Genomic DNA, 22,254 nt, shown 5'->3' with positions numbered 1-22,254 from the left:
TTCAATATGACTGCAGTAAGCATCTGGCCCAGTCTGGAGTGATTTACTATAAAGTGGATCTGTGTACCACGGAATTAGCAACAGTATAGTGACCCAGAAAAGGAATATCACAGACAAGTATATAAAGTGGGTGACGGTTGCATTTCGGGGCAGGATGGGAGGGGCTAAGGTTCCATTATTCTCTGTTAAGTTTCCCATGCTTGGTGCATAATAATACAATTATTACCTTGAGCAGGCCCTTGGTTTCCCTGAAGGCGTGCACCATCCTGGACTCATCACCTGAGGCAGGCGCTCAAAGGACGTGCGCCTTTGTTCATAGGCAGGGCGCCGGCCGGAAAAACTGGGAGGGAGGAGTGCTGAAGCCCACACAGCAGGCTAAGGCTTCCCACCTGCTGTAAGTTCAGGCGGCTAGGTGTACGTTTGGCTTCAAGGTGCTGACACTTGAGCAATATCTTCACGGTTATAGTAAGAATATACAAATTTGTTAGACAAAGGGCCTAGTAACACTCATTCTCAAAGATCTTATTATTGTGAAATGTGCATGAGGGTGTTGGAAGGAATCACATTTCCATAGCCTTAGCATGAACCACAAACCCAGTTGAAATATCTGCATCAATCCCATACTGTTAGATTACATTTGATTGGACAGCCATGACTACAGTATGTTGCATGAATACTGCAAGACCTGAATGCACTCCATAGAAATGAATATAAGGACTGTGCACAACATCGATTTCAAAGCAGAGCGCCTCCAGATGTCAAGAAAAAAGCCCAAAATCATGTTGTTACAAGTGCACGCTGCAAATGGATGTTTCACTTCATTGCCACATTATTCAGAAAGTGAATGCATAATGCACATCCGTACTGTTGTGCTGGACACTGCAGAGCGTGCTAGAAGATAATGAAGAGAAAGCCGCGCAAAAAGATTGGTCCATCTCGTGAACCGATGCAACTACTAGAAAGTATCAGCTCCAAGCAGGCTCCAAATGATAAAGACAGAAAGGTCAACTTTTAATACTCATGGTGCATGCTTCTTTGCCAAAATGGTTGTTCTCAACATAACAAGCCACTCCAAAGTTACATTGTGGCAACCCCCTGACAACATGTGCTAATGCAAAATGCGTTGAAAAGTGGCACTAAGACACAAGTGTGATTTTGCATTTCAGCCAGAGAATTTATATTTCACAAACACATGACAACATCTATTACAGAAAGAATTCACATCAGCATTGCAAGGGTACTGTTACAAACAACACAGGGTAGCATTTACCTAGCTGTCCAGCCTATCACATTTCACATGGCAGAATTACACTTGCTGGAGTGTGCTTTATGTGTGTCCATCAAGAATACTGCCATGGTTGCCCTCATCAAGAATGTGTAAGCTATTTGAGGATTTCCCCAAACTCGTGCACCAGATGAAAACGTCCTGCACTAAAACAAAGGTACACAAGCTCATAGCATGTAATGTGCACAAAGTCTAACATTTCTTTCACTAAAGTGTCATTAAAATATAAATAAAGGCACAGTTATAAAGAAGTTGCCCTTACCTCATGCCCAGCACATCATACATTAGTTTTACATGTGTGACTCACTGTGAGCGCTTCCCTCTGTTATATTGCAAATGTGTGCAAGAATCCTTTTCTCTCAAACTAGTTTCTAGTTTACGCATACACATGCGTCAGCATGAAGTGTCAATTAGGAATAAAGTGAGTGGGCACCTTCCTACTCATTGCTTGGCCTGCCCGGGTAAGCCGATCCTGAAAGAAGTTAAGATTGTGCCAGTGCCGAGATAGCCGGGCATGAGAGTTACGCGAGGTGTGTCATATAAGAAGGAAGGGAGATGATGGTGTCGGTGACACCTCAGTTTATATGTACAACAACGAGATGAGGTTTATTGATGAACGTAGTTAGGTTGTGTGTTGCTTGAATAGAAAGTTTTTGCGTGGTTATGCTTTATCTGCGCACGCGCAGTGGTATATTTCTGGGATGTACTTATAAGTGGTCTTTGTAGAATAAAGATTAGTTGCAAGTCTGTGCCTGTCATTGTGTGCTCTCTCTCCGTGGTCTTTTGTTTGCACATTTAAAATATTGTTTGCTAATATGCACAAACTCGTCTAACAAGAAGTTCTTCCAAGCTAGTTTCTAAAAGTGCAGTGAAAATATGGGTTTCAAGAATATCTGTCTACAGCTGTAAGACACATTGAAGGCATTGACACAAATCTCTGGAGGGAATCATCATTTATGACGGCCAATAAGAAACAGACAAAAGGAATGGCACTCACAAAATGATGAAACATAAATACCGAAACTCTTCCATGGTCCACTGCATAGTCAGACAGGAATTGCATGAAACTGCCCTCTCCCAAACACACCATGCATAGCTCTACCTGCTGCTAGCAGCCATGGGTCCTGTGAATGCCCTCTTTTATTCCTCTTTTGTCGCCAAGGCACTCAGCTGTGCTCCCTAAAGCACCTCTCCTTCTCCTCAGTCACTCTCTATCAAGCTCATCTTAAGTGCTGCCTCTGGCCTCTGGCCCCACCAGCGAAATTTTGCAACAGGATGAAATAAAATGTTGCTCATCGCACCAGAAACTATTATTCCAGACTGAAAAATATGCAATTAAAGGCAGCACTATGTCCCAACATAAACAAAGGAGTATGTAAACTGTAGTTGTTGCAAAAAAGAAAAATCTGAAATTTATGGAGACCCAAGCACATAATGTAATGAGTGCACTGTGGTGTTGCCAATTTCAGACAATACTTCTTAATTACTGCCTTAGGCTACGAGTAATTCAGCTTTCTCAAGGCAACTGTAATCCATATTCTTCTTTTCATGGGGTTTACAAGCATAAAGTATGTGCAGCCAAACTCTATTGCAGCTAACCTACAACAGGCTGAATATTTTACAAACAAAAGAGGTCATCGTCCAAAGCTAAACCTTAAACAGTTTTGTTACGAATTCATTAGACCCACATTAGCTAAACTTTACATAAGCATGCTATTTGATCTGCATTTCTATATTTCTATATATAGAGTGAATAATATGTAATCAAAGACAAGATTATGTCCCAATATTGCATGCATTATACTCTTTTTCTGCATGTTTCTACAGAGCCTCAACACTAAATATATGTACATAAAGATAGTAAAAAGCTTGTCTGCAAGGTTGTCCACAGGCTTTGTCAACATGTGAAACTTAAATATGCTAAATCACTTTAGACTGGTATAAAAAATTCTTTAAAAACCTTCTTTTCATTAAATTGGTGGGAAAATGTTTATGATTACTGGAGAAAATGAGAGACACACCTCCCTTTTATGAATTCTGAGCAAAAACATAATGAAAGCGATAGCGGCAAGCAGGTTTCCCTTATTCATGACAAACTGCGAATTGATAACACCTACTACATGTGAGATGATGCATCGAGTACACAGGCGCCAGCACCTATCAGCACAGGTGATAGTTCTGAAAGATAGCGGTTGCAGGACCAAGCACAAGAACTATGCCTGTTGGCTCTAAATGCCAGAAGTATTAAGGATAAAACTAATGCCCTTGAACTACTACTCATTTCCTATGACCCGCACATTCCTGTTCTTTCAGAAACATGGTTACATGATCAAATAAGTAATGATGAAATTATTCCCCCTGGCTATCATGTTTTTACAAGGGATCGTGGTTCAAGGGGCGGGAGTGTCGCAGTTATTGTTAAGTCCTTTTTCCAGGTCACTGTCCTTGACCAAATTCCAGATCACGAAAGCTTATTTTTATACGTGTCATGCTGGGGCTTGACCTTCTTATTATGTGCAGTTTATCGCGCTCCTGATTCTCAATTAACATTTCTTGAAAGCTTATATGATCACTTCTTAACCAAGCTTGAAAACAATGTGATTATGACGGGGGATTTCAATCTACCAGGCTTGGACTGGAGGAGTTTAGCTCACGAGAGCTGTGCTTCTGGTGATTGAATTGTGGATCCCATGTTAGCTTTACACCTTAACCAAATTGTGCGTGACTGTATCCATAAAAAATGCTCTTAGATTTGTTCTTTATCAGTAGATTGTTCTCTAATGGTGAACTCAGAGCTGAGCCTCGTGTTTCTGATCACCATTTGCTTTTTTTTCTTGTCCTACTGATCGCATTGAGAGTGCTCGAAATTTTTCTGTTGCCTACGTCTATGATTTTGACCGCGCTGACGACGCTTCTATTATTATTCGGATGATGTACTGCTGCGTACTAATGAGGGTCATGTACACAGTTTATGGGAATGCCTCAAGGAAGGCACCTTATTTTCTATCACAAATTTTGTACCTCGACGAAGAGTGAGAAATAAGTGTCGAGACCCTCGGGTAAGTCGCGATATTATTCATTTGAAGCGGAGACTTCAACGTCTTAGGCGACATCATTCTATATTTTCTCAGCATTTGCAGGATTTAAAAGATGAATTAGCACAGAAACTGTCCACTTCAAAATCCCACTATTTTAAGGTTACTCTTCCACCATTCATAAAAACAGATCCCAGCAAATTTTGGAGTTACCTTGGTCATCAAAATGAGGTCATAAAAGAGAAATTAAAAGTGATGATAGGAACCTCGTTACCGATGAGAAGGAAATAGCTCAGCTCTTTAATGGATACTTTCAAACTGTTTTTGGGGGCCTTTCAGATATGGTATTTGATGAACCGAAATGATCCATCGATATAGCGAGGTTCCTGTCATTACCACAGAAGGGGTTTTGTCTTTGCTTCGTAAAATAAATATTCCGAAAGGTCATGGTCTTGACGGCATTCCAAGTGCTTTTTTGAAGCATTATCCGGACCAGATCTCGGAACATCTTGCTAAAATTTTCACTTTTCTCTACAAACCGGTGAGTTGCCTAAGGATTGGAGGAAGTCTTGTGTTGTACAAATCCATAAAAAAGGGGATCAGTTACTCGTGACTAATTACCGACCGGTATCAATTATTTCTACATCCTGTAAACTCCTAGAGCACAGCGTGACCCGCTTTATAAATGACTTTTTAAAGGAAAAGAACATCCTACCAACTTTTCAACATGGATTCAGGGAGGGCATGTCAAACACTACTCAACTAGTTACAACGGTTCATGACTTTCTCAGCGTACTGGGTAACTCGTGACAGATCGATGTTCTCTTTCTGGATATGGCGAAAGCTTTTGACAAGGTACCACATTCAAAGCTTCTTTATAAATTGCGGTTGATTGGTCTTCCGCTGTATCTTGTAGAATGAGTCAGAGCATACTTAAGTGGTAGAATGCAGTCTGTTGATGTGAATGGCACCCTTTCTGAATCACTTGCAGTTACCTCCGGTGTTCCTCAAGGTAGTGTGTTAGGGCCTTTGCTATCTTTAATATATATATAAATGATTTAATAAATGTCATTCCACAATCAGTGTCAATAAGAATGTTTGCAGATGACTCATCTGCGTTGCATATAAAGAAATAGCATAAATAGCAGACCATCAATTGCTTCGACAATCTTTGCTCAAAATATGTCACTGGTGTGAAGAATGGAATATGGGTTTAAACATTGTAAGGGTATGCTTCTCCGAGTTACGCGAAGAAGAAATGTTAGCTGTTACCATTATTGCCTCCACAACGGTCACATTAGCGAGGTCTCGCAATATAAGTATCTAGGATAACTCTTCACAACCGATTAACCTGGGGCACTCATATCTCTGAGATCTATTCAACTGCATTCTCGAAGCTCTGTTTCTTGAGACGAAAATTACACCATACTCCTAGTCATATTAAGCTCTTCGCTTATAAAACTTTCATCAGGTCCGAACTTGAATACTCCTCCGTAATTTGGGACCCGCACAAGGAAGACATCTATCAATTAGAGCTTGTTCAGAGAAAGGCAGTACTTTTCATTTTTCATAAATACAGAGGGTCAGACTCCCCAACACAGCTTATGAAGGACAATAATATCCCATTGCTTAATACACGTACAAAGCTGAACCACATTTCTTTCCTTCATAAAATTTTGGCAGGGAAAGCTTAGCATTGCTCTCCCTTCATTCCTCAGGCACTCCACTACTCGAAAGGCCCGCCATAATAGGGAACATTCATTACAGCCTATTTTTGCGAAAACAAACTCATTCAAGCACAGTTTCTTCCCTCAAACAGTAGCTGATTGGAACGCGCTTCCTGAATCGGTTTTTCGCTCTCCTGAAGTGGAACAGGCCCTTCAAACTTTGTTTCTTCAGTAGAAAGGAAACAACTTTCTTATGACTAATTTCAATATTCCTTACTTTTCATTTCTGCTCTGTCATCTTTTAATTATTTATTCTGTTGTATGTCACATGCAATGTAATTTTTTTTCTTTTTCTGCGTGTACGTGCTGTTATTATTTGTGTTTTCAAGGCCCTCCTGTTTGGGCCAATCTGGCGTGCAGTATTGTGAAATAAATAAAACTTCCTTGTCGCTACATCAGTTGGTCATCATGAATTCTACATTATTTTCTCGCGTTCTGACCGTTTTGGAGCAGGAAATGTTCTCAAAAAATTTATGTGGAGTCCTTGCCTCCTGTGAAATGAAATATGGTCTTTCTCTACGAAAAAGCACACAAGTAGACATCATTGCAATTGATTACATAATGCGAGAGCTTCACTATGATAGCACCACTTTTCTTCCATATTTTAATATTTTCTGGGTTACGAAGCTACCTCCTGCAATTAAGAGAGGCTGCATTGATATTTGTCGGTGAGACGGTCAATGAGCTCCCGCTGGCCAAAAATATTAGAGGCACGACCGCCGATGCATATCGCGGCAAAGCCAACCCAGAGCTTGATCGGGACTTCTCAACCGAAGAGATACGCACGGCCCTTCAGAACCTAAACAGCAAGTCAGCGCCGGGGCCGGATGGCGTAACTAACAAGGCACTAAGAAACCTCGACGAAACCTCAATCGAAACTCTCACAGAGGAAATCAACAACATCTGGAGGAATGGAGCACTACCAGAAGACTGGAAAACGGCCCTTATCGTGCTCATCCCAAAGCCTGGCAAGGCGCCCAACATCAATAACCTCAGACCTATCTCGCTGACGTCTTGCGTCGGCAAGGTAGCCGAGCACGCGGTCCTAAACAGGCTCTCAAAACATCTCGAAGATAAAGATGTCTACCCCGCAGCAATGATCGGCTTTAGACCCGGGCTATCCACCCAAGACGCCATGAAGCTCCTCAAGCATCAGATCATTGACGCAGACACGAGAGACGCGAGAGTAATCCTAGGGCTAGACCTCGAAAAGGCATTCGATAATTTATCACATGACTACATACTGGACACGATCTCCAACCTCGACCTCGGCACGAGACTCTACGCTTATACAAAATCATTCCTGAGTGACAGAACGGCCACCCTCCGTCTAGGGGAAATCAAGTCCCAGAAATACAAACTCGGAGGCAGGGGCACCCCGCAAGGTTCTGTCATCTCTCCGACGCTTTTTAACCTTGCGCTAGCCGGCCTAGGCAAGAAATTGGATCAAATTGAGAACGTCAAATACACGATATACGCCGATGACGTAACGCTCTGGGTCCCCGGAGGTAGCCTGGGATCAATTGAAAGCGCTCTGCAGGAAGCGATCGACGTGATCGAGGAATACCTCGCTCCCACTGGCCTGCGATGTTCGCCTGCGAAGTCAGAGCTCCTCGTCTACAAACCATCGAGGAGCGGTCCCAAACCAAAGAACGAAATCAGAGACACACACGTCGTTACTCTAAGAACAAAAGACGGAGGAACCATTCCACACGTCAGCAAAATCAGAGTCCTTGGGATGTTCATTGAGAGCAACGGCTCTAACGCAGCTACAGTGGAGAAGATCGTGACAAAGTCGAATAATGCCTTGAATCTCATACGACGCGTAGCCAACAGACAACACGGCCTTAAGGAAGAAAATCTCCTCAAGCTAACACACGCCTTTGCGCTATGCCACTTCACCTACGAGGCGGCCATGCACAGATGGAAGGTAGCGGAGAAGGACAAACTCAACGTACAACTGAGGAAGCTAGTCAAACAAGCGCTGGGAATCCCCAAGAACACCGAGACAGACCTCCTGCTGCAACTGGGGGTACACAACACACTTGAAGAAATCGCCGAAGCTCAAGAACGGGCTCAATGGACAAGACTCTCTGGAACCAAACAGGGTAGAGAAATCCTAGCCAAACTAGGCCATGACACCACAGTAATCGAGACTCTATATCAAAGCGTTCCGACGGACACACGCAACTCCTACACGGTTCGCCCACTGCCGCGGAACATGAACCCCACGCACCATCAACCCAGAAGGCTGGCACGCGGATCGTTCATCCTGCGCGAAATACGTGATAAGAGAATCCTAGCCTGTTTCGTTGACGCGGCACAGTACCCAACCAGGAAGGCCTTCGTTGCCACCGCGATCAACAAGCAAGGTCAAGTGAGAAACGCTCTCACAGTCAAGACCCACAAGTCCGATATAGCAGAACAGGTTGCCATCGCTCTCGCGCTCACAGACCCGACCACCACCCACGTCTACAGCGATTCACGCTCAGCCGTCAAAGCCTTTCAGAAAGGAACAGTTGCAAGACAAGCACTACAAATAATCAATCGATCCGCACCGCTGCAGCATCACACCATCTGCTGGTTCCCGGCACACCTCGGAGAGATCGAGGACGCCCCTCGCAATCTCAATGAGATGGCTCACAGGAGCGCGCGAGACCTAACCTTCCGCGACGCCACCTATTCTGGTCGTGACCATCCCAGCGAGAATCGGGACCCTCCCTCCACATATAACGAGATCATAAAGCACTTTTATCTAGACCGCAGAATATACAGCACACCTCACAATAAGCTCACCAGGCCTCAAGCCCTGACGTTCAGAATGCTTCAAACAAACACGTACCCCACGCAGAACAGACTACATCACTACATGCCTGACCTATACAAAACATCACATTGCGAAAATTGCCATAGTACACTAGACGTACATCACTTGCTCTGGCCGTGTGGTCGGACCCACGCAAACAAGGATCAAGACTCCGCCAGGCTACAAGACGCATTACGCAGCACGGACCTGGCGGAGCAGCTCTGGGCTGTCCAGCGAGCCCACGATGCGGCCAGGGAGTTACAACTCCCGGTCCCAACGTGGGAGTAGCCCGCTCTATGGGACCTTGCGCCCCGTAGCTCGCAGGACCTTTCTATAAAGTTACTCCATCCATCCATCCATCCATTGATATTTCAGAAGTGTTGTCCAATAATGCAGCTTCTGCAAGCTAAGTTTTGATTATTACACTTTATGAATAACTTTTTTTTCATTTGCTTTTTGCCATAGAAGCCCCATTAATTTATTGATATAAGCAAGAGGTTCAATTTAGCTCACAATGTTATTTAAATAACATGGTCATAATTCTACAATGGTACAAGGGACATATTCAAAAGGTTCATGCAAATTAGAAACTAGAACAATAAACTAATCAAGTCTGATATTACCAATCAAGTGTGTTTAAGCCAGGCTCATTACTTGTATAAATCTGTACATAGGAGAATATCACTAATGAAGGAGTGCTCCCACACAAAACAGTAGATACACATACATGAGCGGGTACTTGCAAGCACCTTCAGACGGGAGAACCAGGAAAGATTACGCAGTGGTTATTTCAGCGGCTACAGGTTCCTGCTTGTTTCCACGAACACGAACCACACCTCCTGCCATCTTGGATCCATAGTTGCCTGCCCAAAATTGAGTGTCACAACCATAGTGCTGGAACTTAACAAAGCGCACCCCTGATGGGTAGTCGCGAAACACATGTGTGACCTGCAAATAAACAAAGTAAATTAATAAGCAAAGAGAAGGATCCCTGTGACTGGTTATAAGTTGAAAAAAAAATGCATAGCTTTTAACAATGTTTTTCATAGTAACGGTATCTGTTACAACCACTTTGGCAATACAATGTGCTAAAATAAAGTGTGGGGTGTAATCAACATTACACATCTAATCTTAACAAGGTGATGAGCCAGGCACATTTCTATTTGCATGAACTTCAATTAAAGTTATTCAATATGTGTTGAAACTACAAACTGATAATGTCTGTGTCATTTAAAATTTTCACATTTGTCGCTCTATGCAGTACATCCCTTTCATAAGCAACTGTCCATGAAACACCTCTGACACATTTCTTGCTTCTTCAATATTGCCACGTAGCCTGCATTCAAGTACCACACAGATCACTTTAGACACTGCAAACGTTGCAACAAAGCGAAACGCCATCAGTGTCCACCACGACACGCGGTGTGTGCCTGCCTGCCAGCCTGCGTGTGCACGAGCTCCCACCGAGCTACTGCTCCACAAATGGGACACGACTGCACGTGGTTTCATCAAGAGAGGCCGCAAACGGTGTTCAAGGCCAGTGGCTCATGGCAGAGGATGTTTTTCGTCTTCCTTCGCTGCGCAGGCGACAGAGTGATCATCTTTAGCTCTGGGCACAAGTTCGCCCCTTAATAAGTAGTTAATCTTTATAAACCTGTGTTGACTAAAGTTGTTACAATATCATTAAAAAAATTAATGAAAGTAGCATACCAAGTGTAATGTTTTAAATTATTCTGCAAGTTTCATTTTGCACTATGACTTAACGAATTAAACATTAAGAATATTTTCGGTACAGGAACAGATTTCGTGTGCAATGTGTTTTGAAAACACCCAGGCGCTGTGTCAAACAGGCAGAACAAGAGTAGTGCACCACACGAGTACATATTCAAGCTTTTAGAAGCACTCTTTTTTCCTAACCGGCTTCACAAGTATATTTGCATTTTCAACACAGGCCTAAAAATATTTATTAACCACACTGTTAATTTTTTTTTCTTTCTGGCTTGCTCTAGAACTACTAGTACGTGCAGGGAGAGCACCCAAAGCTAGTTTCACACCATTTGCTATCCAAGGGTAAAACTTGTAAGCTTGTTATGGCAACCTGAAATAGGTGCCTAGCACAAAAGAATGCCAATGTAAGTGCATGTTTTCTCAGCCCAAGTCATTTGACTTGAAATGCAAAGCACCATGCCTCTGTAAAGCCAGTTGATATTGCAGAGATGACAACCACGACTGGGGCACTTCATGGGACGCAGCCATGCGAGTTTCAGAGCTTAATTAGTGTGCAGAAAGGGGACACAAGCAAACATGCCAGACTACAAATTATCACATCTGGCTTTCTCCCGCCCTTTCCAATTTAGATAAAGCTCAGAACCAGTCATGTTGCAGAACCTGGCCAAAGGAGCTTGAAACACATATCTAAGGTACAATTATCTTCATCGTGTATCTGAGATGATATCTTGGTGTGTGCAGGCAGAGTGCTTGGAAGGGATGTTGAGCCAGGCTGCTGCACAGTAGTAGCAAGAATCAACAGAGCCGTCTGGCAGCTGACAGCCACACTGTTAGGTTTTCTGTGCTGCGAAGGCTACAAATACAAATAAAAGGAGAGGAAAGTTCCAAAACTGCTGACCAGTTTTCATTCACAGATACCATTTCACTTGAATCTATGCACCCATTTTTATTACGCAAATGATTAAACTTCAGGGTCACTGAGGCTGACCTCAAACCTCAACATAGCAAACATGCATAAAAGTAATTACTGCATATACTGAAGTAAATCTAAAAATTTTCTCACCAATATTAACATGCAACGAATATACACCTAGAATAAATATTGTACATAATGATGGTATTTTCGAGCATGATGCAACTCAGTTATGGTTAGGCTCAACCATACTTTGTTTATTCAGAAATTCTCAGCCAAGATCTATTACACTATGTTTCATGTGCCATACGGTGCAATCAAATGAACCTTCTGTCATGTACGTCCTTTATTTCATGAAATCTTTGGCGCATGCACACACACGCAGTCTGCGTTCCGTCCCGCCGCACCGCACGTGGCTTGCTCCGCCGATTACTTCACTCACTTGGTTCGGTGTCACGCGCTGACCGCACACACATGCCTCCCATGTTCTCCCTCCCCACCACACACCATTGCCTACCGTCCTGTGCCTTCGACTCTACACAGTCGCCTACCGTCTCGTGCCCTCCGACTCTATGCCACCAGGCGTAGGCCCGGTACTCAGCCACAACAATCCTTCTGAAATCGAACCCCAAGCAGGTCGTGACGAAATTTTATGCATATGCGATGTACCCGATAACCTGCTTTTTCATGTCTTGTGATACTACAATGCCAACTCATCAATGTCGCCGGTTGGCGACATGATCGCTGCGAGCAGGGATCCCCAAGCTATTGCTTTCGGGTATTCAATCACTTACACGCGATTTCGCGTCTTGTCAGCCGCCGCGTCGGAGGCCATCTGTTGTGCTGCGCAAGGTGAGGTTGGCCCAGTGCGTGTCCTGCGCCGACTCTCGCAATAGTGATCGTATCCCTGAATGCAACTATATATTTTCAAGCTGGCAACGCATAAATGGGCCGACAATGCCAAGCGTGCGCCGGCCTTGCCAGGCGCTGCCATGCTGGTAGCTTGTTTACATTTGGCCAGCTGTACCGGCGTTCGATTTTGCAAACTTCAGGCAGGTTTGGGTTGTCTTGGGATCCCAGCCCACGTGACTTCCTATCAGAACCAGAACTAGTTGGCTGCCAGAACTCCGTAAATTGAAGAGGCCCACTCTCGTTGCTGGGCCGGGAGGGTTTGGTTGGGCGTTGCAGTGGTGTGCGGAGATGAATAGACAAAGGCCAAATCAGCTGCTGCTTGTGCAATACGCAGTGGTGGCGCTTAGCGCAGGCAATGTCAAGTGTGTTCCATGATAGGGCCTGCTACCTTCGCCATTTCTTGGAGGTTTGCGAAGCTCATGCTGGCTGTTAGGGCTTGCAGTGATGATGATGATATGTGGTTTTTAATGGCACGAGGGCCAGTTATGGCCAAAGAGGGTCATGACGGATGGTAATTTTAAGGATGTGTTGTAAATGGCATGGACATTGAATTCATTATGGTAGGTGTGACATGGCTGTATAACAACCTAAACACTGTCGCTGTAAATGGCGTAAAATATACAGGTACTAAAATAATGACACTGATTAGTTAGGGATGTGGACGATGGCAATTGTGCTTTGGTAAAAACATACAAAAACGAAACAACAGTTACACTAGAGCACCAAGACGGACCTCGAATACAAGGGCTGTTAATCACGCGTTAAAATTTCCTGGCCAAATTATTTTCAGGGTGTTGGTTTTGGCTAAGAAATCTAAGACTATTTGCAGATTAAAAAGCGGTTCATCACTAAGAGAAAATGCAAGGTGAGGAGGTATATTTTCCCGATATGCAGAAGAGAAATACTTTTTCCTCTCTGTTTCTATTACTGGATAAGAACATGGAAGACTGTCTACAAGTCGGACAATCCCCCCCAGTAAAGAGGTAGGAGTGGATACTGTAAGCGTGTCCTATTCTTAATTGGCAAAGAAGTACTTGATCGTACCATGCTGTTTTCTCACTTATCCAATTCCGTATTTTTGGTTTTACAATGTGTAGCTCATTCAATGTTTGTGTATCCCACTCTCCTTGCCAATGACTCCTCAGTTTACACCGTAGAAAAGACTTTAGGTCTGTGGAAGGTATGGGGACATTATCATCTGTGTTGCTAAAACTCACTGACGTAGTGTTTTCGTAAGCAGCTACGTTGCTTTTCATGACTTTATGGCCTGGTGCCCAGCATAAGACAATCACTCGGTTGCACATATATGCAGAGCACAACAAGTGATACAACTCATTTAAAATGGAATTATGTTTCATAAACTAATTAGGGCTCTCACAACATTTAATGAGTCTGTGAAGACAACAGACTTAGCGACATTTCTGAGCCTCATGTGTTTATTAGCCGAAAGTGTAGCATATGCTTCTGCTATAAAGATACTGGTGTGTGGGTTTAGTGCCCCAGATGTTGAAAATGAGAGTCCGAGAGCTGCGTAAGCAACACCAGCAGGAGACTTTGAAGCATCTGTGTAAAATTCATCACAGGAATACAGTACTTCTCTTTAAGTTCAAGAAAATGTGATTGTATGTGAGCCTCTGGTGCTCATTTTGGTATTTCTAAGAAAGAGATGTCACCTTGGGTAGTTTGCCACTCCCAAGGCAGTGGAAGCCGAGTAGGAGCCATTAGGATATTCTCTAAAAGAGATACCTTCATTTTTTCTGAGAGTGCTTCCAACCGGAGGGACAGAGGAGGCCGGATACCTGAGCAGTTATGGAACAGCCTGGCCGTGGAGAAGTCGTGAATAATGAATGACAGTCGTGAATAATGAATGACAGTCGTGAATGACATGGATGATCCACAGGTGATTTCACCTTCAAGGCATACGAAAAACTTAAATATGTATTTTGGTATATAGAGACCATTCATTAGATTCAACGTAAAGGCTTTGCATAGGACTAGTTCTAAAGGTGCCTGTTGCAAGGCGGATACCTAAGTGGTGGATAGGATCTAGCATTTTAAGAGTACTAGGTCCAGCAGAATTATAGACTATGGCTCCATAGTCAAGGCGTGTTAATATTAGACTTTTGTACAACTTTATGATTACGAGAAAGCGTTTGATTCTGTCGAAACCTCAGCAGTCATGGAGGCATTACGGAATCAGGGTGTACACGAGCCGTATGTAAAAATACTGAAAGATATCTATAGCGGCTCCACAGCCACTGTAGTCCTCCATAAGGAAAGCAACAAAATCCCAATAAGGAAAGGCGTCAGACAGGGAGATACGATCTCTCCAATGCTATTCACAGCGTGTTTACAGGAGGTATTCAGAGACCTGGATTGGGAAGAATTGGGGATAAAAGTTAATGGAGAATACCTTAGTAACTTGCGATTCGCTGATGATATTGCCTTGCTTAGTAACTCAGGGGACCAATTGCAATGCATGCTCACTGACCTGGAGAGGCAAAGCAGAAGAGTGGGTTTAAAAATTAATCTGCAGAAAACTAAAGTAATGTTTAACAGTCTCGGAAGAGAACAGCAATTTACAATAGGCAGCGAGGCACTGGAAGTAGTAAGGGAATACATCTACTTAGGACAGGCAGTGACGGCAGATCCGGATCATGAGACAGAAATAATCAGTAGAATAAGAATGGGCTGGGGTGCGTTTGGCAGGCATTCTGAGATCATGAACAGCAGGTTGCCATTATCCCTCAAGAGGAAAGTGTATAATAGCTGCGTCTTACCAGTACTCACCTACGGGGCAGAAACCTGGAGGCTTACGAAAAGTGTTCTACTCAAATTGAGGACGACGCAACGAGCTATGGAAAGAAGAACGATAGGTGTAACGTTAAGGGATAAGAAAAGAGCAGATTGGGTGAGGGAACAAACGCGAGTTAATGACATCTTATTTGAAATCAAGAAAAAGAAATGGGCATGGGCAGGACATGTAATGAGGAGGGAGGATAACCGATGGTCATTAAGGGTTACGGACTGGATCCCAAGGGAAGGGAAGCGTAGCAGGGGGCGGCAGAAAGTTAGGTGGGGGGATGAGATTAAGAAGTTTGCAGGGACGGCATGGCCACAATTAGTACATGACCGGGGTTGTTGGAGAAGTATGGGAGAGGCCTTTGCCCTGCAGTGGGCGTAACCAGGCTGATGATGATGACAACTTTATAAGCCATCTCCTGTCACTTCCCCAGGCTGCAGTGTCCATGACAATAGCTTCAGCAGATTCATAGTCTTGAGGCACTTTGCCTTAAGATACTTCAGGTGTGGCCCAAAAGTTAGCTTACTGTCTAAAAGGATCCCTAAAGATTTGTGTTCTCGGCTCAGAGATAACCATTCTCCATTGAGACCTATTACGGGGTCTGCCAGTATACCTCTCTTGTTAGAGAACAGGATGCACATACTTTTTTGAGGATTTAGTTTAAAACAGTTTTCATTCGCCTACTTAGACGGTTTATTTATACAAAGCTGTATTCGTCACTCGCAAATACTTAAATTACATGATTTGTAAACCTATATGAATGTCGTCCACATACGCAGGATAAAATATAGTATGTGGTATGGCAGTCTGGATCGAGTTCATTTTGACAATAAAAAGAGAGCAGCTCAGCACATATATGCTCAGCACGTGTATGCACATAGGCATATGTTTTATTTGTCAAAGCTCAGAGTAATTTTTTTTTCTTCGTCTCCATTTCTCGAAAGCTACTGACTGAAAATTATTTGCATAGGAATACATATGAGAGGCACATGCTGTTTGCAGAACAAGCAAAATAATTGTCCTCCAAGGCAACTACAAAAACATAGCAGAATGAAAGCCGACACTGCAGCCACAATGCACGTGCAATCACCACGCTGCACAAAACCACAAGGAATTTATTCTCAAGACATAAATACACGTCATATATAATTCGGAATACAATTTGAGCGGTCTGATCGCAAACAGCAGTGCGTGAAACAGTATGAACGACCCCGCCTAGCAGAATCGCCCATTTCTATTGGTCCGACCTTGATGTAGCCCAATCCACTTCAATCGCAGCGCCACCACAGTACTTTTTCGTCGCCGGGCGCCTCACTGCAAAGCATGTGCAGCTCCGGCCACTCGTTCTACTCAACTGCATTCTAGTATGCTCTATCATAAACTAAAGCCCCTCCATACTACTACCGCATTGATGAAGGTGCTTTACATAGATGTACCGTATTTACTCGCATAATGATCGCACTTCAGAATGATCGCGCCCCTCAATTTTGTCATCAGAATTCAATTTTTTTTCTTTCCTGTGTGGTCATCACACCCCAAACTTGTCGCAGCGATATGCGGTGTGCCAAGTCTAGCTAATGATGATCTCTGCTAAATCTCTGCATCTGCTGCATCTGCTGAATACTGTCAAATGCTATGCGAACAACTCTTAAGACATACCAAGAGGTCTGCACGTACCAAACATTCTTAAGCAGATGCCCCATTTCATTCCTTTCATCACTTTTTGCACTTCCATAAAAAAAAAAGCTACAACCAAACTTGCCTTGGCTTTATCACTTGTAGGTTTCATAATGGTTTTGGCCAACAACAACAAAAAAGGCATCTTTCGATTCTTCTCGTCTGCACTCGTGGGCACACAACAAATTGCAAGCAGCAACTATAGTGGCCACATTTAACTGACACATTTGAAGCGTATCCTATTCATAGGCCTTTGCTTTTAACACAGCCAAGATATTCGCCCACCCTAAGCAGAAACATGCCGTATTAGGATAGTAGTGAATACAAATGCCTAAGTTTCCACAGCATGCCCGCCATGTGTTTCTATGTCACTGGCAGCTAAGCGCGCCCATCTCTGTTTCTGCCCCCTCAAAGCGGACATGGCTACGTTTTGTCGCAAACTTGCCGATATTAACAATATTATTCATAACTGATACGAAGCAAACTGTTTCAATGCACATACTGTACTCACGAGAAGAACAAAAATCGCGTTCAGCGCGTTCGGCTTGCCCTGCCGGCTGCCATATTCGGCAGCCGCCTGCTTGTCATAGAGTTTCATACAATAATTATTGTATAAAACTCTATGCTGCTTGTTGACCTGGCAAACGTGGGATGAAAATATATATATCTTTTCACGAGAAATTTAACCCACGTCATGACCGTACCCCTGAATTTGCGTCAATTTCTTTTAACAAAAAAGTTTGATAATTATGCAGGTAAATATGGTACATGAGCAGCCTGATCGGCCTACATGGTCCAGCCACCTGGTGGCGCTGAGCTTAACCAGCCAAACAAAGAGATAATATAAGCGGTGTGCGAAAGCCCACCTTTCTGACATGTTTCCGAGTCCCGAAATCGCTTCTGGCACGTTCAAATAGCAAAAGCATAGCCTTTAATATCCAGAGGGTGCCACCCTGTGGGACGCAGATTTGGACACCACCTACTGCTGTAAGCAAGTGTAAAATATTTTAAACACTTAAAAAGGCGTGTTTATGGTTATACTCCTGACAAAAATTTACACCAGCAGCTAAGTAGAATACACTTGGTTACTGTTATATCTCTGTGTTTGGTTGAGCTCTATGCCACCAGGTGGCTGCTCCATGCAGGCCATTCACGTTTGCACCTCCGCTCATCCCATGAAATGCCCAGTCCATTTGCACTTGCGTTTACCCGAATATCAGACACGTGAAACTCTATTGTGGTAGTAATACCACAATAGAGTTGTATACTACATTGGGCTGCTGTGGTAGTAGTACCACAACAGCCCGATGCACTGCATCCATTCCGCTTGCATGTTGCCTTGCGGAGGGAAAGGATGTTGCAGCTTGACATGTCACCAATTGCTAGATTTGCAGCCCACAAGGTAACATGGCCGATCTATGGTGCTCGTGAAAAGAAAGGGCGATCTATGGTGCTCGTGAAAAAAAAAGCTCGAGATCAACATTGACCACGCAGCTCACGTCAACATGGAGAATGTTGTAACACAAGTAGACACTCAATACAAAGCAAACGTTAGAAAATGGTTAGAATTTGATCAGAGTGTTTTTTCAATTGATGGCCGGAACACAGTGTTAGCGTGCATTTATCGTTCACCATCATGGTCATACTCTGAGTTTTGTCTGCAGTTTGAAAAATTGTTGCACACTGTTGCGAACGAAAACAAAAATGTCATTATCTGCGGAGACATCAACATAAACATTATCGACCCTAATAGTCCATCATGTTCTGATTATCTTGCGTCTTTTCTTAGCTATGGCCTTGCTTCTCTAATCACTTCTCCAACTAGATGTGACATGACAGGATCTAATACGTTAATTGATCACATACTAACCAACTTTACTACAGATCATACGGCAGGAGTCATCGAGCACAGCATAACCGACCACTACCCTGTATTTTTGACTTTAGCTGGAGAAAATTCTAAAGCGACTGAAAAGAAAGAGAAAGTACATTTCGACTCTCAAAAATTTATTTCTATGATACAGTCAAATGACTGGACCGCAGTACTCTGTGAATCTTCCGCGGAAGAGGCTTATCAGTTGTTCTTGGCTGAAGTTACACGCTGCATTCATGAATGCACTACTACATCTATCCTAACTCGTTTCTTCAGTTCCCCTCGAAAACCTTGGGTCACGAAAGCGCTACTTCGATGTATATTGAAGAAAAATCGGCTCCACAAAAAGGTAATTTGTCAACAATTTAGCTGTGAACTTAAATCTCGTTTCAAAAAATATTCTAACACGATTGCAGCAGCACTTAAATGTGCTAAACGAGATTACTTTCAGAACAAGATTTTGAATAATGCCAATAATACGAGGCGCAACTGGCAGGTCATTAACGAATTCTTAAATAATAAATGCCGTGAGCATGTAACAAAAATAAAAACTCAGACACATACATACTGCCACCCAGCTGATATCGCGAATGCCTTCAGCGAGTATTTTAGCAGTACTTGCGATTCTCAAACAGATCCCCCATTACCGACATTGCCTCGTCATCTTCATTCTTTTTACTTGCGACCTACGAATGCAAAGGAAGTTCTTCATGTTATATCTTCGCTTAGGTCTACTGCACCTGGCCTAGACTCTGTTCACCCATCACGTATCAAGTTAGTTTCTAATGAACTGTCTCCTATCATAGCCGATATAGTTAACAAAATGTTTAAAGCAGGCATATTTCCCAGTTCTCTGAAAGTTGGTAAAATAACACCTGTTCACAAAAAAGGCAATCGTGAACTTCTGAATAACTACAGGCCTATTTGTATTCTTTCATTTTTCAGTAAAATCATTGAACGACTAGTTCATACACGTTTATCATCCTACCTAGCAAAATTTAATCTACTATCACCTAAACAGTATGGCTTTCGGCAGGGTTGCTCAACTGAGCTTGCGCTTCTAACCTTTACCGACAAAGTCAAGAAGGCAATCGACCAAGGCCTGCTGGTTGGAAGTGTATTCATAGATTTAACAAAAGCCTTTGACACCATTAATCACAAAATTCTAATACATAAACTTGAATCTTACGGCATAACTGGCTTAGCACTTCAGCTTATTTCTAGCTACCTAACTAATCGTACTCAAGTTGTTCAGATTGACGGCAAACTCTCATCTGCTAAGCACATATATCAAGGCGTTCCTCAGGGCTCGATCCTTGGCCCGCTGCTGTTTCTGCTATTTATCAACGACCTACCTAATGTTCTAACCACTACAGACTGTATATTATATGCAGACGACACCACTATTTTTACTTGTGCTAACGATGTCGACGAGCTACAGCAAAATGTTAACGTTGATCTGCATAACATAACTTCCTGGTGTCAAAAGAACATGTTGTGCATCAATCCTCTAAAAACGGTTTTTATGGTTTTTCATTCCTCCCCGACACTAATTTCGAACTCTATATCGGTGCGTCTTGAAAACAACTTAATACCAATATCTGTTAGCACTAAGTTTCTTGGCGTAGTTTTAGACAGGCATCTGAAATTCAATCTTCATGCGCAGTCACTTGTCCGTAAGATATCGTTTGGAATACGCGCCATAATCAAAACCCGCTCGTACTTTCAGCCCCACATTATCCAATCCCTTTATCATGCACACATTCACAGCCATTTATCTTACTGCATATCAGCCTGGGGAAACACATACCTCGCTCACCTCAGCCAACTTCAACGCATGCAGAATCAGGCGATTCGCCTCATGACTTTCAGCCATTTCCTATCGAATGCAACGCCACTTTATTGCAGTTTAAACATTCATCCTCTTCATCAGCTCTTTCAGTTAAAGTTAACAATCGTGATCTATAAGTTATTCCGTAATATTGCACACATAGATGGCTTTGTTACTGAAACTTTTGTAAATACTAACACTACTAGGTTCTCTGAACTCGATAATCGTCTTTTGCCTAAAGTGCGCACAAACTATGGTAAGTTCACTACCACATTTGCGGAAATAAAACTATGGAATTCTATTCCACATACCATAAAATCATCCCCCACAGAGCACATATTCAAGAATCAGGTTAAGAAATACTTTATGCAGCAACTCTCTTCATCCTAACCACTGCCTTTGTGATTGTAATCATAATTGACTTAGCTATTGTACTACACGTTTATTACTCATATTTTTATTGTATTTTACATTTGCATTGCTTGTTCACTACAGAAGTCTTCTGCGCAATTTTTTGCCTTACTAAACAGTTTTGAGTTCTTCTTTTTTCGCGCTGTTTCTTATTTAGTCTCTAATGCCACCGTAACCAATGTTTGATCTGTATTGTCTTTTTTATTTTTTCATGTATGGGAGTCCCCCTGACAGTTTGTAACTTTGGGACTCCCTGTGTAGTGCTCATTTTGCATACAATTCTTGTAAATCTGACATCATTGATGAATAAACTTGAACTCATTGTGTGCCGGAAGTGGTTGAGTGTATGTAGTGATAAACTGCCGTTGCGCATTCTTTCTGTTACTTATTTTTTTATTTAAACAAATTTGTCCACCATAAGGCTAGAAAAGCTATCGATGATGTGACCTGGGTAGCCAATTAGATCCCTCGCCCAACTGATCTCACTTGTGTCAAACACGTCAGTTGGAATAGGGCGGCTGAAAACTCAGGGGAGCAGCATTGCTGTGATCGGTAGCAACGCAGATTTTTAAAACAGTATAATAAATGACACACTTCATGTGGAGAGCTTAAATGTGTCACTTAATGAGCAGAAGGACCTACTTTAAGGACTCAGTATGTCTGTACAAAATCGTCAAAATCGTTTTAGGGCCCCTTTAAAGATAACTCAGACATAGTAGAGCAGTGACAGCCACTTGATTTCACTCATACTTATTTAGGAACATAAACAGTAAACTGCGACATAAATTTTATGTCTTCATGTGAGTAAAGTATGCACCCAAAAATTCAGGCTGGGTTTTTCCATGTCATTTGCTCTTGACATATTGAAGCCTCAGGATACATGGCAGCACATGGGGGCCATGGATGTGTTAGTTGAAAGCCAGACAGACACCCTTGCAAAGTAATTACTGAAAAAGTCAATGAAAGGTTCTGAACGAGTTCCATAAATTTAAAGTGGTGGTAAACTTGCACTGTAGCCCAATCTATGGGATATTGAAGGCTGTTTCACACAAGAAGAGGTCCTCTTTGTGAAATAGGCTCTTGAGACATTTCTGAACGCCAAGCACTTGCCTGACTCCATTCACGGCCAAGCCACTGTTCAGTCACAATAGGGCCAGTAGTGAACTCATGCAGCACTTTCCTTTCTTCATTGAGGAGTGAGACAGTCAATGTGTACACACAGCCACAATCAAATCGAGCTGCATGCCTATAAA

General features: G+C 42.8%; 1 protein-coding gene across 2 annotated transcripts in view; it reads right to left on the bottom strand.

The window, feature by feature from the left end:
* Window positions 1–332: 332 nt before the first annotated feature.
* LOC139046680 (F-box only protein 6-like) overlaps window positions 333–22,254 on the bottom strand; it is a 42,001-nt gene continuing 20,079 nt past the window's right edge. Inside the window, exons 4-6 of one of the 2 annotated variants that reach the window (XM_070522784.1) lie at window positions 22,112–22,247; window positions 9,581–9,801; window positions 333–392 (exon numbers count right to left, since the gene is read on the bottom strand). In XM_070522784.1, coding sequence (XP_070378885.1) covers window positions 9,628–9,801; window positions 22,112–22,247 — 310 coding nt within the window. In that variant the 3' untranslated portion in view covers window positions 333–392; window positions 9,581–9,627. Of the gene's footprint in view, window positions 393–9,511; window positions 9,802–22,111; window positions 22,248–22,254 lie in introns of those variants that run through there. The other variant, XM_070522783.1, reaches the window with a different exon arrangement.

Source organism: Dermacentor albipictus, chromosome 8 (genome assembly GCF_038994185.2).
Source record: "Dermacentor albipictus isolate Rhodes 1998 colony chromosome 8, USDA_Dalb.pri_finalv2, whole genome shotgun sequence".
NCBI lineage: Eukaryota > Metazoa > Arthropoda > Arachnida > Ixodida > Ixodidae > Dermacentor > Dermacentor albipictus.
The sequence above is the reverse complement of the archived record's forward strand: the minus strand, read 5'-3'. Positions and strand labels throughout refer to the sequence as shown.